This window comes from Lates calcarifer, linkage group LG17 (genome assembly GCF_001640805.2).
Source record: "Lates calcarifer isolate ASB-BC8 linkage group LG17, TLL_Latcal_v3, whole genome shotgun sequence".
In the NCBI taxonomy this organism is placed as follows: domain Eukaryota; kingdom Metazoa; phylum Chordata; class Actinopteri; family Centropomidae; genus Lates; species Lates calcarifer.
In genome coordinates, this window is record NC_066849.1 from 7,978,089 (window position 1) to 7,999,445 (window position 21,357).

Below are 21,357 nucleotides of genomic sequence, written 5' to 3' on the forward strand. Positions count from 1 at the left end.
CATTTTGTGGTACCTTATGTTTCTATGCACCACTACATTTCAGATATTTAATATTGTACTTTTTACTCCAATTTACCAATAGTATATATAACAGTGGAAAATTGAGCTTACATGTTTATGCATCAGTAATCAAATAATTTGAATGAGGCTATTTTGTATAGTGAATACTTCTACTTTAGATTTTTTAAGTACATGTTTGTTCATAATACTTATGTATTTATACTTAACATAAGATTTTTTAATGCAGGACTTCTACTTGTAATGGAGTATTTTTATATTGTGGTGTTGCTACTTAAAGTAAAAAAGAGAAAGTGAGAACTCAGTACTTGTCCCACTACCAAACCAAGTCAGGATTAACTTGATTAGTAAAGATTAGTTAAGATTGGACGTGCTGCCTGAGTACCTTTACCAAATAAGAAAAAAAAACAAAACAAAACAAACAAACAAAAAAAAAAAAAAAAACTGAAAAAAAGGAAAATGTAATTAAATCTGGAACATGAATCAGTAATTCCAGTGCCAACATCAGGATATCAAATTCAAGGTTATGGTACACAAAAGTGTCAGCATCCGAGGGTAAATAGCTAAGCAGAGGCCAATGTTATTATTTATCAGTTCAAAACCCACAGAAAACATTCAAGTGTTTTAGTGGGTTTTTTGTCAGGAGGGCAGAGACTGACGTGAAACTGTTTTTTTAAATAAGCTGCTTATATTTGCCACATGCAGCGGATAGGACGAGGAGATCCTGTGATGCTCCACAGATACCGGAGCAAAACTTGAAGAGGAGCAGTTGTTTTTCATCAGGATTAATGGCTACGTAGAGCTGTGGTCAAAAACAGACTTATAGTAATGACACCTCATCCCTGCTGGACTAAGAGGATGATCTAAAAACAGCTATATTACAATGTACATATAAGAGTGTCTACACTGTAACGCTGAAGATCAACTACACAGTCGACCACACATGAAAATATAACCGCACAAGTACAGAGCAGAGAGCAGACAAAGCTATCAGAACAAGAAACCAAATCACCTGAATTCATGTTCACCTATGATTTATCAACATTTTTTATTTGCTTTGCAAACAATTCTTGGCTGGTTGCAGGTACCAGGATTTTGGTGAAGACATCTTTCTTTTTTTCCACAGCACACCATAAACATCATTGTATTTAAAAAACGTGAATACTGAAGAATTGCAACAAATGATACATATTAACATAGCCACCCTCCAGAGAAGACATGTAGAATTAAAAGATTACAAAAATGCTATTTAACATAACACAAAGGAGGTAACATCTGCATGTCTGTGTAATAAAGAAAACAATGATTTTAAATCCCTTTCTGGGTTTGTATTGTGGAGTTGATGTAAAGAACTATTACATTATGGTAAAAGTGTAATGAAACTTGGGACATATGAGGATCTGTTTCAGCTAACTCTGATATGGATAGGCAAGTAGCAAAAAAGGAGCAGTGTTGCATAATTTGTTGGCGACTCTGTACAAACCTCCAATACAAAAAACAAACTATTCATCTGCATTAACACTGAAATTGAACCATTTCTTGTTTTCAAGCTGTTTTGAACTACTGCACCTGTTTACACTGCTTCAGATCACTGCCTCGCCTTACAGTAAAGCCTCGTTCATGACAAACAGTAAACACATGGATGATCTAATGACTGAAGCTCGTAAGGCAGGCGACCACCCCCACCCCACCCAACCCCGCGGGTGCATCCCAGTATTGCAGGATATAATCCTTTATTCTTAGATCAGTTAAACACACAAACAAACGATTAACTGGGCTGGTATGTGGGACAACCACCATGAGCTAAATGTTCCAAAGTGGACGAGAGGCCGGGGTGAGGACAGGACTGACGAGCCTCTGGTCACTGGAGATGCCTCACTGTCAGCAGTCAAACAGATCCCACCAAACACCACGACTGAGCTGTTCCTCTAACTAATGTTGCCACTAAACTCATAAAGTCAGTTCAGATCACAAGGTTTCTGAAGTATAACAACCATCACAGTGCGGGAGGGAAAAAAATGTATTGATGCTTATTGACAGTCAAAAACAAAATTGGCTCTGGAAACTGAAATGGTCTGGGGTTTCTACTAATAACTGACGTTTTCCATATTTTGTCTGTGACACAGAGGAAAAGCTGAAGAACACATCTGCCCCTTTGTAACTTCACACCATCACACACCAGTTTAAATAAAATAATGTTCAAGCCTGATTGTTATTAAGTAAAAATGTATATATTTAAATAAAAGGCATAATCAACACAATTGTGCATAAAATCCAGACTTCTGGGCTCTGTACGCCACAGGTAGTGTATTGTACTTGTTTACACTGATTCAATACTGAATACGTCTATTAAATGTATCAATCTAGTAGAAAAATAAGGAGAAGCACAAAGGAAGAACAAACCATGATCAAAGTCTGATAATGAAAATAAATATCAAAGTGACGAAGCTATAAATGTAACTCTGCTGAAGTGTGAAGAGTAAGATTGTGAATGATTATCTGGAAATCTAAATTTAGTTTGTAATAATAAAATTAATAATAATCGATCAGGCTGATCACCATCAGACTAATTTAAAGCTTGCTCTCAATACAATCAGTGTAGTAAACCTATGGTATTTCTTTAATTGCATACCACAGAATTGCAAACCTATAAATGAAACAAAAATATCTACTTAATTTTGTTGTATATTGTGCAATGACAATAAAGGCATTCATTAAAAATTATAAATTAATAAATACTGAATTCTTGGCTTAACACCTGCGTGATCCCTAAAAGGAGAATGCTGTTGTATTTTTCAAGCCGGTGTGTTTGAATCATGTTGGTTTTAATTTTACTCTCAGTATTTCAAGTGTTGCTGGGGTTTTCAACTTCACGCATCTCACACTGTCGATGTACTGTAATAATTAACCGTCTCCTCATAACCCAAATGAAATGGAATGATGAAATAAACTATGTTCAAAGGTGGACCACTAACTGACAGACACTCACAGCAGAGAAGATCCTCTCTGACTGGCTGATTAACAGCCACTGTGAGCGACTTGACTGCACCAAACTATATACACGAGTAATCAAGTGATTTCTCCCTCCTCTCCCAAACTGCTAACGCAGACACTACAAGCTGATTCTGGTCGGTAACATCACAACCTAATGAGGAAAAGCTGGCACCCCCCACGAAAGACAACATCCATCAAATGGACTTAGAGGAGCATGTGAGCATCTAGTGGCCTGTTTGAAAGAAAACACAAAACAAAGCTCAGATTTGGCCTTAGTGGTGCTTGCATAATGTGTCCACCATGACAGTCCCTGTTGGCAGGTTACATTTATGTTACTGGCAGAAACACCAGCACAAAAAAAAGAACCTACTATATGTTTAACTATTTGAAAGTTTCTATGTCCCTGATTGTTGTAATGATGGAAACTACACATATACAGGCATGTGTATCCCTTTAAAAAAATAAATCAAAAACAAAAACAAATTAAGTACTTCAACAGGCCATTAAAAAGGATATTTTAGTACACTGTACCAGCCACCACACAACGCTTGTTGCTAAAAGCCATTTTGAAGGGCGTTTTCTGTTGATCTATATAAAAATAAAGACCTACTTGTTAAGTGCTGATAATACAAGAACCTCTATGAGGACACTGTTAAGCCTACTTCAGTAGAAATAGTAAATCCGTTCATTCTTTAGTGGTTTTAAAAAATGATTTTACAATACAACTAACAGTAAAAAAAAATCCCCCCAAAATTATTAACAGTGGTTGCATGCATGACTGTGCATGTTAGTAGAGGTCTCTTCATGTACTGTGACGACCTCAATGTCCACAGTGTTTTATTGCACAATCTCTGGCTTTACTAATGTTACGCTGCCATCCGATGAGATGTAAAAACACTGAAAGACGACCAGTGAGCTCGTGTTAAACTTAAGAAGTTGGATCTCTGACGGCACACAGGCATCTGGACTGCAAAGATCTAAGCTTTTCATTTTTCCTTTACAGATTAACGTGGGGTCATGTAATAACTGCTTGAAATAGCTCCTCTGTGGGCGACACTGTGCAGAAAATACAAGGCCTAAGTAGGTAAGTGCATGCCCAGATATGACATGAATCTAGCAGTTTCCACAGTTTCATCACTGCAGCACAACAATGAATGGACGTGCTGCTCTCTGCAGTCAGCTGTGGACAATCGATGGGCTGTTGAAACTAAGCAGAACAACCATTAGAATATTTCACAGTCCACTAAACAAGTTAGTTTGGTCCATCCCTTACTTTACACTCACTGTTAGTATTGTTATCATCATGAGTCATGAGACTGTGCCCGTGTCTCTGTTCACTTTCATGTGCTGTTCCACTCTCCAGTGCTTTTTGCATAAGCTTGGTCAACACCCAGCGTGACGACAGACAGACTCCATTTAAATGTGCTCAGCTCTGCACCCACACAAGACAGATTTTTCAAAAAAATGCACCTTTAAAAAAAAAAAGTACTCATGGGGCAAAGGGGAAAAAAGAGGGGAAAGCAACAAAAAAAGCCCGCAAGTGCTTCTTTAAAGTCTGGCTGGCATGGTGCACTGAGATTCAGCCCTCACACACTAAAGACACCATTATCATTGACCGTGTCCGTTTGGTCTCATACTATACTTTCATTGGCAGGCTTCTTCATCAGTTTAGTAGAGAGCAAAGAATGCTGGGATGAGTTGGACTCCTTGGCTTCAGGAATGAGCAGACGCACTTTCTGATTTGTTCTCCTCCACTCAGAGTACAGCTGACAGTGGTAGCGGAAAGACACCTGCAGAGACGACCAGGCAGGAGGAGAGGAAGACAGGACATTAATCATTGTGTATTTTGAGGTATTCTAAGATTAAGTAATCTGTATGTGAATTCATTTTTACCAAGGTCCAGAGCACATAGATGGTGAAGAGGGCGATGGTGAGGGCTATGAGGCCCACAGCCTGCAGCCAGCTCCCCAGCTGAAGATGGTCCTGAGCGCCCCTCAGGCACAGCCAACCTGAAATGGCTGCTAGAGGTGTGATAAACAGGAAGCACACCATGTCACAGAACAGTGTCCTCTTCTCGTTACGAGGGCCGGGGTCCCGCAGCCACTGTGAGATGGGAAGTAGACAGGGAGAAACAGAGAAGAGGGAGAATATATACGCAAGTGAAAGAGAGGCAAGGGAGAGGTTGAAAGAAAGTGGAAGAAAGACATATTTTAAGTCATTCAAGAACAGAAAAGACTCACTAAAATAAAACAACAAAGCAAGCAAGCTGAAAGATGAGACGTAAAAAAAAAAAAAGAAGCTGCTTCACATTTACATCCACACAATCGTCCACACACGGCAGTCCAGCAAATGAGAATAAAGAGAACAAAAAGAAAGATTGTAGCAGACAAGGCAAAGGGCATTGACCTTTGTTACCTCTGTGAGAGGCCTCGGTCGGCGCTCGATGCTGAACTCTGTATGACAGAGCTCACAGTAGCTGGTGTTGGAAGACGACAGCCACTTCTCCAAGCAGCTCTTGTGCACTGCGCCCAGGGTGCCTGTGCAGTCACAGGGGGACAGGAGCCCCTCAGTGTTGCCTCCTTCATGGCAAATACGACAGATGGGACCATCACTGCGACAAAATAAAACACGATTAAAAAACATTTCTGTGCAGTTTTTTTTTTCTAACGAATACAGTCGTACTAAAATGCTGAGGGGACATGCTGCACGGCAAAAAACTCAACTCTACACCAGCTCAAATTTAATATATGAGCATTTTCTGAAAGAGGAAGAGCTAGTAACGCATTTTGTGTCTGCTTCATCAAGGTCGCTTGTCAATCAGGAGAATACATCACAGGTGTGATACAGTACAGGGGACCAGAATCATCACATAGCATTACAGATTATAGTATTACATAGTAAAAACTCTATTAAATACAGAAAGAAATTGATCAAATATATATTTTTTGGTAACACTTTACACCCCCCTATTTATCACTGAAGCAGTAAATAAACATTGAATAAATGGTTTATAATACACTATAATGAAGTTTTAGGAAAATAAAAAGGACAATTTAGGTGTTTCATAACTGTTGACAAATGTTCTATATTAATACCTCTCCTACAAAGACATATCATATCACTACAACTGTGTTTTACTATATTCTCAGTCGTTATCTGTAATGGATTATCTGGTGCGCACCAGCCCTCACTCATGGGTGTCCACAGGAGGAGTTACAGTTCTAACAACTACATTATGGTGTATAAGCCATTTATTAAAGGATTATATAATGCTAAATAGGAAGACTTAAAGCAAAGTGTTACTTATTTTTTTTACACCAATGCAAACACAATTACATTCAAAAAAAGACATGACATTCAAAGTGCCCAAAAGGAAGAGGATAAAGTACAAATGCCTCATAGAAAAGGATTCTTACAACAAAACTAAGATAAATAAAATGAAATTAAAATGAAATTAACTAGGTGAAAATAACCATAATGTCAATAATGCAACACAATAAATAAATATATATAATGGAATTTGGAATAAAGTTTTAGAAAAAATAAGGAAGCTATCATTAACATCACACTGGACCTACAAAGTCTAAATAGTTAGGATACAATCAATACCAATAAGGAGAATAGAAAAGAGTCATCATTAATATTATAACTAATACCTGTGCTTTTAATACTACAGTATGACAAGTCAAAATGTCTGCTGTAAACTGGCCTACATTATGAATAAAGAGGCAGTGAAACCACTGTGAGGTGCTCGTCCTGGATATTTCTGCTCACATTACCCACACAAGCCTGTTAACATTCAAACATGTGCCCAGAAAAGTGTAAGTGAGCCTTACCTTTGTGTGCTCATGGGTTTTAGCACGGACGATAGCAACCGTCCATCTATGGCTGTGACCTGGGTGACGTAGAGCGCCTGGCACCCGTCGCCACCTGCTTCCTCCACGCTCTTCCACAGACCCGTGCTGCTGGCACAGTCGCACAATGAGCCGGGCAGGTGGCAACACCCGCCTGTCGTCATGGGTACAGTGTTGAGACACAGGCCGTAGAGATAGAGGGGAGGGTGTGAGGGGTCAGAAGAGAAGGACGAAGGACGGAGCAGAAAACAAAGAATCTGCTCTTCCACAGGTTAGTTTCTACAGAGAGAGACACAGAGAGATTGACGGCTTTTTCATATAAACAATACCTGTGGTGGAAAATAGTGCTTTTATTCATGTACTGTACTAATACTTATGTACTTAAAGAGTGCAGGACTTTTACTTGTAATAGCGAAGTTATACATTATGGTATTGCCACTTTAAAAAACTTAAAAAAAACTTTTGCCTTAAAAAACTTAATTAATGCTTAATTATAACCAAACACCACCAAACAATACGCAGACACTAAAGCGAGCTGATATTTACATGCTGCCTTAAAGGAAAATATAACAGAGTAAAGAGAGTCAATATTTTGATATAAACTCAAAATAGTGAAATGAAACTAGATATTGCCTGTCATTTGTGTTGTCTCAAGTTTGTGATCGCTAGGTGTAACAATATTCTGCTTGGCTGTTCACCATCAGTGGAATTAAATACAGCACCCATCAGTCATATGAATGTGAGAGTATTATTATTTTGTATAATTATGATTCAGAATTCATTTTGATTTTGTCAATACTGTTTAGCTTCATACACTTTATGACAGAATTCATCTGGAAGTTTGTTTCATGTACCAATAATTTCCTGCCATGTGAGAATAACTAAACTAAAATAAAACACAGACATTTTGTCATTTAAAGGAAAGCTGTCTGTTTGGAGGTGGGCCAATTTGCTCAAAGCATCTGCTAATCTATCATAAAAGCCAGTGTGATAGTCTGTGGCAGCAGTGAGTGTGACATGCAGCAGACTGATAAACAGCCCCCCCCGATAACCCCTCACTGAAGATAAGAGAGCTATAGAGATGGCTGAATTTGCTAGCCTGTAGTCTGTCTTGCGGTCTGAAAAACTGTGTAATTCTGTACAGTAACAGATAAACTGCATATGGTCATTTAAGTGTACTGTTTATATTCTGATGAGACAGTATTGATGTGAGAAACAAATTCAGAGGAAATAGCCTGTGTCTGATGTGTAGTGTTCGTCACGCTGTAGTTGCTTCTTTACTTTTATGGAAATGATGAGCCACGCACACTAGTGTATTGGTCGTGGATAAATACTGGGTTGTTGTTGCTCACATAAGGCCTGGCTGTCCAACTGTAGCTCCGTACACATCGCTGCATTACACCAGTCCTTATATGATCCTTTGTACTCAACACTGTTGTTGTTGTGTTGTTTTTAAGCAGGAGGTTTAGTGTGGCAGATGGTGCAGAAATTCTTGTGTTAATTTATGGGATTTTGCATCTTTATCTCCTTATGAATAACTAACACAAGAATTGACACTCTAATCATTTTAAAACCTCACTGTGGTTAAGAAGAGTGATCATTACAGGTCTTGGACAACAAATAACATCATCTGATCTAATTTGATCCATGAAAACAGACCAGCAGTGATTTGATTGTTGTGTCATTTCTACTGTTTCCAACAGTTTGCTCATTTTCTATAACATTTGCCTTACTGAATATCAGTTTTTGCCGCTGCAATGATCCAACTTGCACATGTCACATCATCTGTTAATGACAAATTTCACATGTCATCAAACAGCCAGTTAACCTCTGAGCTAGACAATAAAAAAAGCTTTGTGGTTATCCAGGAGTGTAGTTATGAGGCCTGAACTTTAGTTTTGCTATATACAGATCCCTGGCTGGATGACATCTTAACCCATTCAAATCAATGGTAAACTGCCACAGTCTGTGTGTTGGCACGATGGCACGAGGAACAATCTCTGACCCAGAAAAACAAAACGGAAGGCCTAAAACTGAGGCAACAACAAAATTTAAGTCATTTGTTTTCTGAGTCGTTTATACCTAGTGACGTGTGCAACCACAGGCATAAAATTATCTTGTGTGTCTAATCGGTTGAGAAACGTAAATTCAGGTGATTTTTAACTTCAATTATACCTGTGAGTGTGACTAACATTTGAAAATAGTAATGGAAATGCATCACTTAATAGCTTCTCCGCTACATTATGACATTAAAAATCAACCTAGCTTACAAACTCGAGTATTTTTCCTTTTCAGTCAAAGCAGCTAACGTCTCCGCCACAGCCAGATGTTACAGCTTTGATCCAGACTATCGTCTGGAGCAGAGAGGGCTGGATCGTGTCAATATCATTATATGCTTCAGTTGTGCGGTGATATAAATTAGCTGTGTATAGCAGTGCTGCAGTTTTTCTTATTTTGGACATGAGCGCCGGCTTGTCTCAAATGGTCATTTTGGAGTCACTATAAATTCGCTGTCTGTTTTCATTTTCCATTAAATAAACGTGGTCAGTCGGTGTCCGTCACAGCTGTGTTGTCTGCTAGCTGCCAGCTGTCAGCGGCTACACTGAGCTGCTAGCTGAGAAAATAAAACATAGAAACGTTTACTCACCCCTTGTGATCGTCTTAGCAGTGTATTACAGCGACGGCCATCACCGCGCTAATATCCTCGCGTTTCCTTCCCGTTTCATGTTTGTCTCTCTGTGTGAATGGGGAGCATTTGGTCAAAGTGCAGCGCTGCCAGCTGGCTAATGATATACACTGCTCAGTCCCGTGCTAGCTAGCGGCTCTCAGCTGATAACACACGGCGGGCCAGACTTCCGCTTTCCCCGGGCTTTAAATACACTCCAGAGGCTCATCATCAGCTGTCTGCCTCTGCGGTGAACACATGAACCACTGGCCAGACCGGTGCCAACACACAATCCGGACGGGGATCAAATGTGACTGTGTGAATAACAACAGCTTGCCAAAGGGAGGGGCACTCACCGAAAAACATCACATGCGCAACGCGGCCGGGAGAAATAAACAAACCGAGGGCCATTATCACCTCTATGATACTTATAAAACTCCGTAGCTACCTTCAAACATTTATTCAAAGTCAGTTTTTATTAAACAGCACAAATTGTTTGTTCGCATATTTTCCACATTGTATTTTATTTTACTGAACTGGAAGAAGCATGACTTACAACTGCATAGTGAATATTCATTATTGATTAAGGTTAACAACACTTGGGTAGTGCTAAAATAATTCACGTTGACAGTATTTGTTCTGACACCAAGTATCCAGCACTTTAAAGGGCATGCCCTTGATGCATAAAGGCAGTCAACATGAAGATGGTGAGGTGTCATCTTCTGTGAGGGCGCCCACCCATCATACCTGTAGATATGTAAAGCCTGTCAGTGAGGCTGCGTGCACTCTGCACAAACAGCTCCACTGACACTATGACCACCCATCAGCTGAAACCCAAGTTGCCAGACAACAGTGGAGGACACAGCTTTAAGTTAAGGGCACACTGAGTGAGTGATGTATCCAAAAATAAGTGTCTGCCATATGGTCACGTGAATTAGGTTTATTTATGTTTCAGCATTTTGTGTTAGGTAAAAGTAGCAAAACACATTTACGTTTGCTGACTTTATACACACCACTTGAAGAAATGTGAAACATCATGAGAGACAGAAATGTATCGAACCAGTCACACATGAAATCATTTCTACCAGATGGGTGAGAAGTGGCATTTCAGCCAACCGTGTAAACAATTTGCATTTCTGATTTTCACTTCCATTTTCCCACCCAACAACAACCGTTTCTAGTTTAGGTGAAAGCGTTTTCAAATTGCAGTTGTTCTCAGATTACACACATCTTTATCCATTCCCCTTTAACAGATAATCACATTCAAATGACAGCAAAGGCTGCTCAGGTACATGAGGGGAAACTGCTTTAAAAGCAAAAAAAAAAAAAAAAAAAAAAAAAGCACAACATATAATGAATTTTGTTCTTTTCAGCCAACATTGTCTTCCAAATAAGCAACAGCAAAATGTCACTTCATAAAGAATTGAGTGTATTTAAAATATACGGTGATTTGTTCCACTGAAATTTTTGGACCTAAGTGCAAGAAAGATTTTCATTTTGAGACAGCCTGCTAACAGAGAGTTTGACCTGAGCCAGCCAGAGAAAGGAACTAGACACTAGGCGTGTTCCAGGCTGACACTATCATTTCACAATAAATCACTCATTGCAATTTATAACAATACTTTTGCTATATAGCATTACATCTTTTTTTTTCCAAACTGTCTAGACTGATTTGACAAGTACAGCAATGATCTGCAATCTTAGCAGCCTTGAACATGCTTCATGAGAAAACCCAAAGCTGATATAGATTGCATCCTTTGGTATATTTGGGCACTAAGATTAACAAACACACACACACTCATACATGCACGCACAAATTAAAAACACTTCATTTGTTTCACACTTGCCCATATTTAAGTCAGACAGTCACAGCCAGTCCGGTCCCTGGCTCATGTTAATTTAATGCCACAGTGGGCTCAGGGCTCAGAGAGGAAAATTAAAATTAAAGAGGCAAACAGAAACTCCAGACAGAGTAATGAATCTATACTCCAAAGTATTGATGCATTACCTTCTTCTCATCTCCTCTTCTACACCCGTATTGCATGATAGGCAGAATCAGGTCAAGCAGACATGAAACCAGGATTCCACGGTTGCGGATCATGTCATTAAATCTGTATCACTGAAGGCTGAGAAAAGGAGGCAAGTAGAAACCAACTGGAGCACTGATGAACAGGCCTGCTGATCCCTCACCGTTCCTTCAACAGGAGCAGGTCAATAGGACCATAAAAGCTAGTTAATTAAAAACAAATTGTAGTTCACTACTGCTGTGAGATCAGTCTCATAATAGCAAACACTTCCTCCCTCCCCAGGCTATTATGAGGCCATAAAATTACATATCCACATGCTCTTCTGAAATCAGAGGAAGACAAACAAATGATGAAAAACAAAGAGGAAAAACAGCAAAAAGGAATGTCAACTACAAGAGTCTTGGGTCAGAGACATCTGAGCCAGTGAGGGTATCGTGTTGACAGCAGCATGACAGCTGAAGTAAAGCTACGGTGAAGAGAGGAAAGACCGACAGTAAGTCAAACAGGAAAAGGAAACATGAGTATCACAGGCTTTGACAGCAGGGGAGTTTGTTGCCCCTCTGCCCGTCCATGGTTGGGGGGACGCTTATGTCCACTACGTTGTTGCCCGGAGAGTCGTCGTGTGCAGAACTTTCTGATATTTGCTTTTGAGATACAATGCGGTAGATTTCTGTGAGAGAAAACAGCAACGGTTCAGCAAAATGAAGAGTCACGCAACCTTGAACATTCATGGTGAGGTGCATGTTATATTTAACAGTTTATCAGTTCTCTTACCAGTCAGAATGTTCTTAAAGGCCTCTTCTACATTAGTAGAGTCCAAGGCTGAGGTTTCAATAAATGACAGAGTGTTCTTTTCTGAGGATGAGAAAAAGAAAGAAATGTAAATGTTAACAAGGAACAGCTTAGATAATCATTTTCAAGGTTAAATGCACACTCTTTAAGTAAGAGGTTTAAGTAAGTGCTTAAACTAAAGTGTTTTTTTGTTATTTTATTTCTTACAGAATTCCCCTTTAGTCGACTCCTTATTGACTCATTTCTAATGCAGTGCTGTTGTTTACCTGCAAAGGCTCGAGCCTCATCAGTGGGCACCGCCCTGAGGTGGCGGAGGTCGCTCTTGTTTCCAACCAGCATGATGACGATGTTGTTGTCAGCGTGGTCCCTCAGCTCCTTCAGCCAGCGTTCGACATTCTCATACGTCAGGTGCTTGGCGATGTCGTAAACCAGAAGGGCCCCGACTGCACCCCGGTAATAACTGGTGACAGCAGAAAACCAGGTGAGTACATCAACTCTACTGTTTTTTCCTGCAGCACAATAAGTTGATCAATATACACCTGCTTACACAGAGATAAAACAACAAACTCACGCTGAGGTGATTGCTCTGTAGCGTTCCTGTCCAGCTGTGTCCCAGATTTGAGCCTTTATCGTCTTACCGTCCACCTGGATGCTGCGGGTGGCAAACTCCACCCCGATGGTGCTCTTGCTCTCCAGATTGAACTCATTTCTTGTGAAGCGGGACAGCAGGTTACTCTTCCCCACTCCAGAGTCTCCAATTAGTACGACTGCAACCAAAACACACACCCACACAAAAACATTACAACAGCAGCTTTGCTGTCAGTCTGACAAACTGTTAAAGATGAGTGATCATGCTGGGGCTGAGCTTGTAGCTTTTCTTATCCACACTTATCCACATTGTTCAGAGTCAGTAAGTGCGACACTGCTAAGCTTCAGTCCAGCCTCTGACAATTTAACTCATTGGAGGCAACCTCTGTAGATTACAAACCAAAAACTACACACACAGTACAGCAGAGTGTGTACTTAGTGCTTCAGAAATTACAGCAACATCCTAGTTTTCAGTTCAGTTCCTATTCACAGACTTCACTTTTTTTGGGTTGGCATTATTGTATTGAATAATAACGTCTCTGTCCTGTTCAATAAGAAGGGTTGACCAGATCAGAGCTAGTCCCCTGTTTCTTATGCAAGCTGTTCATCACCGTACTTTGGTCCCTACACCTACCCACCACTTCTGTTTATGTTATAAGATTAATTTCCCACTGGGACTAATTATGTCTATCTATCGATCATTCTGTCAGCACTGTGGAAATATACTCATTAAAGGTGAACAGTAAGTGGTCAGCAGCAGCACAGAGAAATTAGGGAGCGGTTGTGTTCGTAGTTTGACAACTTAGCTGAGTAGCCTCAGCTTTGATGGCTCTTAAAGTGAAGCGCTGTAAATATATGACTTCTGTCAGAGAGCAGACGTTGACCATCTTGTAGTTTCAAGTTAACGTCTGGTCGTTAGGGGATTGTTTTTAACGAGGCCAGGCAGCTTTCATGTTAGCATGCTAGGCACTTAGCTGCTTATTTCACTACCGCTAGCGTACTAATTCAAGAGAGTTGAACGCCACTAATGGACTAGCTGGTTGATTTGCGAGGATAATGCGTAAACTACTGAGCAGGCATTGCTTTGGTATTACACACTGCTGGATGAACTTGTAATAGGCAACAGTGGCTACAGAATTCGTTCGACAGTCAACACCTATCATGTTGTCGTTTACCACTTTGCTACTAGCAGAGCTAACTTTAGCATTAACGCTGGCTTAGTTGACTTCCTCAGTTCCTACTGCTGTCATCGAAGTGTAATAAAGAGGACGAACACGCTGTCATTCATCCACCTTTAAAGAAGAAGTTACCTTTGAACAAGTAGTCGTATTCATCATCTCGGGTTCCCATTTCGCGACACTAGTTTTTGTACTTTTTAAAGTACTTTCCCACTAAACAACAACAACCCTCTGCACCGGCAGCTAGTAGGCACCGCCTTCAAGGAAGGGAACGAGCACGTGAGTTCAGGAACGTCGATTTGGACCAATTGGGACAGTTATCTTATTGATTGACACATAAATAAACCAATAATCTGCTTTCATTGAAAAATGCCTACCAATCATCATGCAGAGCAGAGAACACGGCGAGGTAGTACACCCTTTGTTCTCCAAACTTTGACGCCCTATGTCTCCTTGTTGATTGAGCAACATTCATGTGACATATGTATTTTCAACTATGCAGACTGTTTCACAGTGTCTACTGAGAGAAGAGAACACCAGAATCAGTGCACTAAATATTTATTTTAGTTGCATTTTCTTTTATATTTTACCCAGTGGCCTACAGCATGTCCACTCTTAGAAAAAAAGTTATATTATTTTGGAAGGCTTATGTGAAAATAAACAAAACTATACTATGTATGAATTGGTCTTTCTCAGTGTATATCAAAACCAAGCAACATAGATGAACATATTACCTAGACTGTTTTCAGTTTCTCTGTGTTTCTTAAATTACAAGGTAAATTGGAGAGATTCTTCCTCTGGTGTTCTGGTTGTCTGGGTTTAATTTCTACTGGTAGAAATGGACATTTGATTATCTCTATCATTCTGCATCTGCAAACCTCAACAGCTACTGCATCCCAAATCCAAGGTCAGTGAAACAAATATCTCATTTCCATTTCAGATTAGATGTGTGATGATTTAAATGAGGAATAAGTAAAAATGTAACATGACATTACCTCCATGGACAACAATTCATAGAACTGCTTTATTTTGTATTCATTCTGATTGAGTCCAAACACACACATACAGCCATCTATTTATCCTCACGTATAAATAGATGAATATACACAGATATACATAAATACACATTTCTGATATGCATATTCATTTTGAAATCATGCTATGTCTTTGTAAAGGACTCTCCCTATTGGATGAGGGCACACCGCGATTTGAAAACACATACACAACACAGCTGAACAGTTGGAAGAATCCCTATTGATTTGCATGTACAGTAAAACCCACAAATCTTTCCATTTTTGATATCTTACAAAGAAACAGCTGTGGTTTATAGACCATAAATATACAGCAGCTGCATCTCAATAAACACACTGAAGAATATGATACAGTAAATTATGTAGATTGCAATAATTTCTTGCCCAGCAGCAAAAATAAAACCAAATAAAAATAATATTCTCCGATTCAAATGGAAAATATATTTGTATATCTTTATATATGTATTTATAATTTTATGTACACATTCTCAGGAGCACAACTATGAGAAAGAAAATAAATACAACAGCACAAGTGAAAAAAATATAAACGATAGGCCTACATGTAAATTTCCCAATAAGGCAATTAAAATGAACTCAAGAGCTAGACTGTACAAAATATTGCTGCTATGGTCTCCATCTGATGAACAACAGCAAACTGATTACAACTGGCCACTGCACATCATGAAAATGAACAGATTTCTATTTTACAATGTCTGACATTGATGTGTCCTCCCTTACACACAAACACACAAAGAAACATACCAACCAACTGAAGAAACTGTTTCTGAAGTTAGATTTAAAAAAACAAATCAGTTTGTTGAACTTTAACTTAAGTCTTAGTCGAGAGTCCTAAGATGTCTGCCACAGAGAGACTACAGTAAACACTAACCCTACAATGACTGTGATTGACTTCACCAACACACACACTTGATAACCCTAAAATAAGTGCTGTCTAAATATCTGCCTGTGTGAGCAGAAAACTCCTAACAACTGAAAAGGTATGATAACGTGATGTCATGTTTATTTGGCCTCTATCACTAGTTCATCTTCAGGTCCTCTTTATATGTGCAAACAACATTCAACCCATTTACAAACTGCTGTGTCGCACCAAGTCATCACTGCAACGCACTGTGGTCATTCAAACATACAGATAACAGGTACGATACTGACTGCAAATACTATAGCTGATGCTCTACATCTACAAACATTTGAAATGTTCAGTCAATGGATTTCTTATTGTGAGGGGGTGAGGGCGACCAGATATAGCAAATGTCACTGATATGCTGATTATTCTTCCACCTAGAAAAAAAAGAGAAAATGTGAAATTTTACTGTTGCAAATGATTTGTGTGCGTCTGTCCAAAAATAGGGCAACACTGGAAGACACTGTAATGATGTGAAGATTAGTGACTGACAATGTCTGCTGCCTTAGTGTTGTAATGAATGTCTTCTCTTTTGAAGGCAGTAGCCATAAGCCTCAGCAGTTTCCACAAGAGCTGTAGTGAAAAAAGTAGTAACACTGAATTTACACAACAAATGTGAAGTAAAATCAAACTGGGAAACTACTAACAAGCTGCAGTGATGAAATCATCAAAACAAAAATGAAAGTTCTTTGGATGTAAATTAAAAAAAAGTTAAAAGTACCAGTAACAGTAAAGATTAGAATAAACTACAAACAGACAAAATAAATTAAAGTTCACAGGAGTAAAACAGCTGAAGAAATGTTCAGAAATTTAAAAAAGTTGCAAAAAAACCCATCTGATATAAATTATTATGCTATGAAGTCAACAACTTCTAATCACTGTATATATTCACTAAATGAAATGATGACTTTTAATTCTTTCCTAGATAAACTTAACTGCATATTTTCACTACTGGAAATGTGAGGCTGACATATTGATTGGTCAAACAATGGTTATCACATAACTCCAGTTCTATGAGCACAAGCACAGCCCTCCAACACCACAGGCCTGACCACTCACTCCTCTGTGAGTGCACTGAAATCTGCATGTGGTGTACTGTGTGTAAAGCCAGTACTAAGGATGGTTGGTGGGCTTTTTCCTGATTGGTTGAAACCAGGACATGCAAGTTTCAGTAGAGTTGCGAAGTGGGAGGAGCTACCTCAGGAAGTCCTGGCTCCAGAAGTTAAAGTGACTCACAGTTGGAGCTCTTCCACGGCTGGGATGGACATGAAACTGTCCTGGCTGAATCATCAGTACAAAATATGAACAACTGTGTTAGAAAATATCAGATATCATATTCTTTGATAAAAAGTCAAAGGTACAAGTTAGTGTACATAGAAACGGTAAAATCAGAGGTTAAGTATGACTGGGCTAAAAATGACCTTACATGTGCTGCTAATGGCAGCGAGAAGCTAAAGATTATGGGGTCAACAAAGCTGACAACACAATCTACAGGTTAAATAAATTAATTTTCAGATTTTGGATCAATTCTGGGTAAAATTGAGCAACTATATGTTTTCTTCAACTGCAATGACATAGTGTTTTGAATTTGATACAGCTCTGTCATCTTTTTTGTGAGGCACCAGAGGCTCAACTAGTGAAAAATGTGAAAACTGTGAGTTTACAGTAGCCAGCAGCTTCCCTTTCACTTCACAACTCTATGTGCTGCTCTGCAGAGTGAGTGGAAAAGCCAGTTTAGAGCCTGTTGGAGGGCTGTGCTTGTGTGAAAAAGAACAGGTACTATTGTCTGTCATGTATGTCAAACATATGAGACTACAGCCTTATACGCACTATGTCACATACACATATTCATTAAATTGATATAGTTTCCATTTGTTAAGGGTGAAAGGCAGGGATGGTAGGAGATCAGTGATGTCATCACTGTCAGGATTTTTTTTTCCTCCTCTGGTATTCAGTCACTTTCTCCCTCGGTGTGTTCAGTTTCTGTATGCGTGTTTAAAATCCTGGTTCAGACAGAGATCCTGCTGCTACTGCTGAGGTCTGGACTTCAGACTGATGAGTCCTCTCCACTGAGACGTTCGCTCCTCTCTGCCGGAGAACACGGTTTACTGTTGGAGACACACACAGTGAATGTATTAGTGCGCACAGCATACACACACTGATTTCCACAGGATGTAAAATGTGTATCTTCTCACGCATTACTTGTTAATGACAGAGAAAATACTTAGATATTAATCAATGTGAATTTATAAAAGGAAGTGGAAGAAGGAAAACAGAACGGTAAAGCAAAGAGAAACCTCGTAAACACACTAAACACCCATGTGTACCTGAAAACAGGAAAGGTAAAGATATACAGCATTCATGTGTCACACAATTAAGTGACAACAGAGAGAGGGTTTTTACACAGCCCACAGTTTGTGTACCCTGTGGGCTACAGCAGTCTGACTGGAGTCTGCTCACATTAACCCCACATCTTATAAAGATTTAGTGGAATATCTTGGATCAACTGATGCTGTAACATAATGAGCCAGCATGAAATATTTTAATTGATCTGTATTTTCTACATTATTCTAATGCAGCTTTAAGTAAATCATGCATTTTAGCTCACTGGGCTGGACATGATTAATAACAGCAGAGAGGGAAATGTTTCAAAGAAGTGGCCCGCGGTGTGGGATTATTATAAACTGGTAAATGAAACATCCCATTCATTTATGGGTATCACATGTTTTTAAGTTTGGAAGACATTTTAAATGTATTTTTTAAAAACATGTTTTAACAAAACCCTGATTAGGACATCTCTAGTGTAATATGTCTTGTGTGAGGAGAAAATTAAAAACAAAATGAGTTGAGAAAAATCAGTGGTTGATGACTCCTTATCAGAGCATGGCTTACAGTGCAGTAAATGCTGCTACACTGAACAAAGAAGACAGGTAGCCTGCCAAGGACAATCTCATTTAAAACTTCTAATGGAAAACAGCCAGAGCCAAGTGAGGTAATTTCCATTTTGAGTCTTTATGACTTTAATCGTCTAACTTATCAGATTTACCGACCAGGCAGATAGCTCTGTCTGATGTGAGAACATTTGATTTATATTTCAACACTGAAAATAAACTCCTGACTCAAAACCGCTCCAAGTAAACTCAAAAGATCAAAAGTACATGAATTCAATATATTATTCGATTTTTTAAAAACTCATCTACATTGCTTTACACTGAGGAAAGCAAACAGGACATGCTGGTGAGCATGCTCTGTAAAATGTGACTCCTCTGTAGGTTTAACGCACACAGTCTAGTTGTGAACATCTTGCGGCATGAGCTGTGGGAGTCTGGTGATGCATGAGTGTAATGACCTCCCACAGGCCGATGAAGAAACATGCTGTAGTAAACTCTGAGCAGGTTGTTGTTGGAGGGAACATAGGATGGCTGACTGTGGACTAAATGGTCATGCAGGCAGCCACTGACCATTTCCTCCCACATTTCAATGAGGAATGAATGCAGTAATGTGGGGGTGGGTTTCTGGACACAGACTGAGCCTATTCTTGGCGTTGCAATAGACTTTGGGACCTGAGAAACTTTGTCTACATTTACTGTAAAAACTTCTTACACAAGTTACAACTCATCCTTTTTTTATCACCGATGAACAATCACCACCAAACACGACATGATCTAGGACTGATTTAAGTCCTTGTCTAAGGGATTTCCCTTTACTGTATATTTTAATCTCACTTACTGTCTCTCTTTCCCAATCCCCATCTGGCAGGGCCTTAGACTCTGAGCCATAGTGTAGCGGAGAGTACACCCAGGTCCTGTCCTCTGGAGGCTGTTTTTACACACCCACCACAGCAGAGGGGGCCAGAGGGACAGAGGAAAGGCCAGATGCACAGAGACAAGCAGCAGGGGCAGGCAGGAGAGAAAGACACAGGAGATCACAGGAGAAGAGAGGACAAGACAGGAAATGAAAATTAGGGATGCATAAAGGAGGAAATGTTGCTGAGACACATCGGAAAGTGTGAATCTGACATACAGAGTAAATGTTAAAAGTCTTTAAAAGGATGTGCTAATCCTTTCAGCAGTTAGCAGATTTGAACATAGATGTAAATATTAGCAAATAACTGGCTGTACTGGTAAAGAGGAGTGCTGTTAATATGATGATGGATCTTACTGAATCATGTGTCTCAATGTTTTGCCCTGTTTGGGCTAGCTCCTGGGAGGCAAAGTGAAATGTACAGAGCGAGGGATGAGTCGCTGCATCAGCCAAACAGGGAGGATGAGGGGAGCGGGAATTAGGAGGTTGGAATGGGAAGAAAGCCAGGATGCCAGGACAGTTAGACACAGAAAGCATCCTCGGTCAAAGCAAAACACAAGAGCAGGATGTTTTTTTTTTCCTTTCCAACAAACAAAAGTGCTCTTTCCATAGAGTCTCTGAAAGTTTCAGTTGGCTCCTTGTCACTGTAGGTACCAGCGCTTTAAGAGAGGGAAGCAAGCAGCTGCAGCACAGTATGTTGGCCATGGTGACGGAGGTGGTGTGGATTGGTGTCACACACACTCACACACTCACTCACTATACATAAATATATATACACACATCCACTCCAAGGTCAGCACACTGGCGTTAACACACTATCCACACGGGTGTAAAGAGGGATAAGGTGGGCTGTCAGTGAGTGAGGAAACAAATTTAAAAGGTGATCAAGGTGATTCAAGAGTAAAAGAAAGACAGACAAATAAGAGCCTTCCTGTCTTTTGTTTATCCACCTCCCGCGCTTCATTGTCTCCACTATGGGGAGTGTAGGCATTTTTTTTTTTAGTTTCAACGCAATCACAAAAACACCTGCAGTGGATAAATCACGCACATCATGACAAGCTGCAGCTCCTCGGATAAACTCCAAAATCTTGTTTCCTCTCAACACTGTCATCAAGCAACGTACACAGGACTAATCTATCCTAACGCCAGGACAGCGGCCACTTATCCTACAAGCTCACTTCTCACTTACTGGCCAACTGGACTGGCACTTCCTCCTCTGTCGGAGAGGAGAGACCACCCAGGTCCTCCCATCAGGAAACTGACAACAACAGGGGAACATATCACATGAGACAAACAAAAAGAAATATGACAAATAGAGATGAGGGACAGAGGACTGATGAAAGGTGAAATAACACAATGTAAAAAGGGAAACATGCTGAGGTGAAAATGGAAAAGATTGTTCTGGACGTGTGTAACCCAGCAGAGATACACTGGATGAGTCAGTGGTGACAGATAGATTCTCAAGTCTGGTAGCCGCTCTGCTT

At 39.7% G+C, this 21,357-nt stretch overlaps 3 protein-coding genes across 4 annotated transcripts in view; all 3 read right to left on the reverse strand.

Annotated features, from left to right (window-relative positions):
* Positions 1 to 1,047: 1,047 nt before the first annotated feature.
* On the reverse strand, positions 1,048 to 9,880 carry marchf2 (membrane-associated ring finger (C3HC4) 2). Its single transcript, XM_018670187.2, has 5 exons — positions 9,514 to 9,880; positions 6,849 to 7,145; positions 5,428 to 5,623; positions 4,906 to 5,115; positions 1,048 to 4,802 (listed from the first exon to the last, which is right to left on the reverse strand). The coding sequence occupies exons 2-5, from the start codon at positions 7,028 to 7,030 to the stop codon at positions 4,644 to 4,646; spliced, it is 747 nt and encodes a 248-aa protein (XP_018525703.1). The 5' UTR covers positions 7,031 to 7,145; positions 9,514 to 9,880; the 3' UTR covers positions 1,048 to 4,643.
* Positions 9,881 to 10,451: 571 nt separating this feature from the next.
* On the reverse strand, positions 10,452 to 14,407 carry LOC108879054 (ras-related protein Rab-11B). Its single transcript, XM_018670189.2, has 5 exons — positions 14,249 to 14,407; positions 12,922 to 13,117; positions 12,617 to 12,810; positions 12,333 to 12,413; positions 10,452 to 12,228 (listed from the first exon to the last, which is right to left on the reverse strand). The coding sequence occupies exons 1-5, from the start codon at positions 14,286 to 14,288 to the stop codon at positions 12,083 to 12,085; spliced, it is 657 nt and encodes a 218-aa protein (XP_018525705.1). The 5' UTR covers positions 14,289 to 14,407; the 3' UTR covers positions 10,452 to 12,082.
* Positions 14,408 to 15,112: 705 nt separating this feature from the next.
* The window catches only part of pip5k1ca (phosphatidylinositol-4-phosphate 5-kinase, type I, gamma a), a 46,610-nt gene continuing 40,365 nt past the window's right edge, over positions 15,113 to 21,357 (reverse strand). The window contains exons 17-18 of one of the 2 annotated variants that reach the window (XM_018670118.2): positions 19,799 to 19,888; positions 15,113 to 18,177 (exon numbers count right to left, since the gene is read on the reverse strand). In XM_018670118.2, coding sequence (XP_018525634.1) covers positions 18,175 to 18,177; positions 19,799 to 19,888 — 93 coding nt within the window. In that variant the 3' untranslated portion in view covers positions 15,113 to 18,174. The remainder of the gene's footprint in view (positions 18,178 to 19,798; positions 19,889 to 21,357) is intronic. The other variant, XM_018670120.2, reaches the window with a different exon arrangement.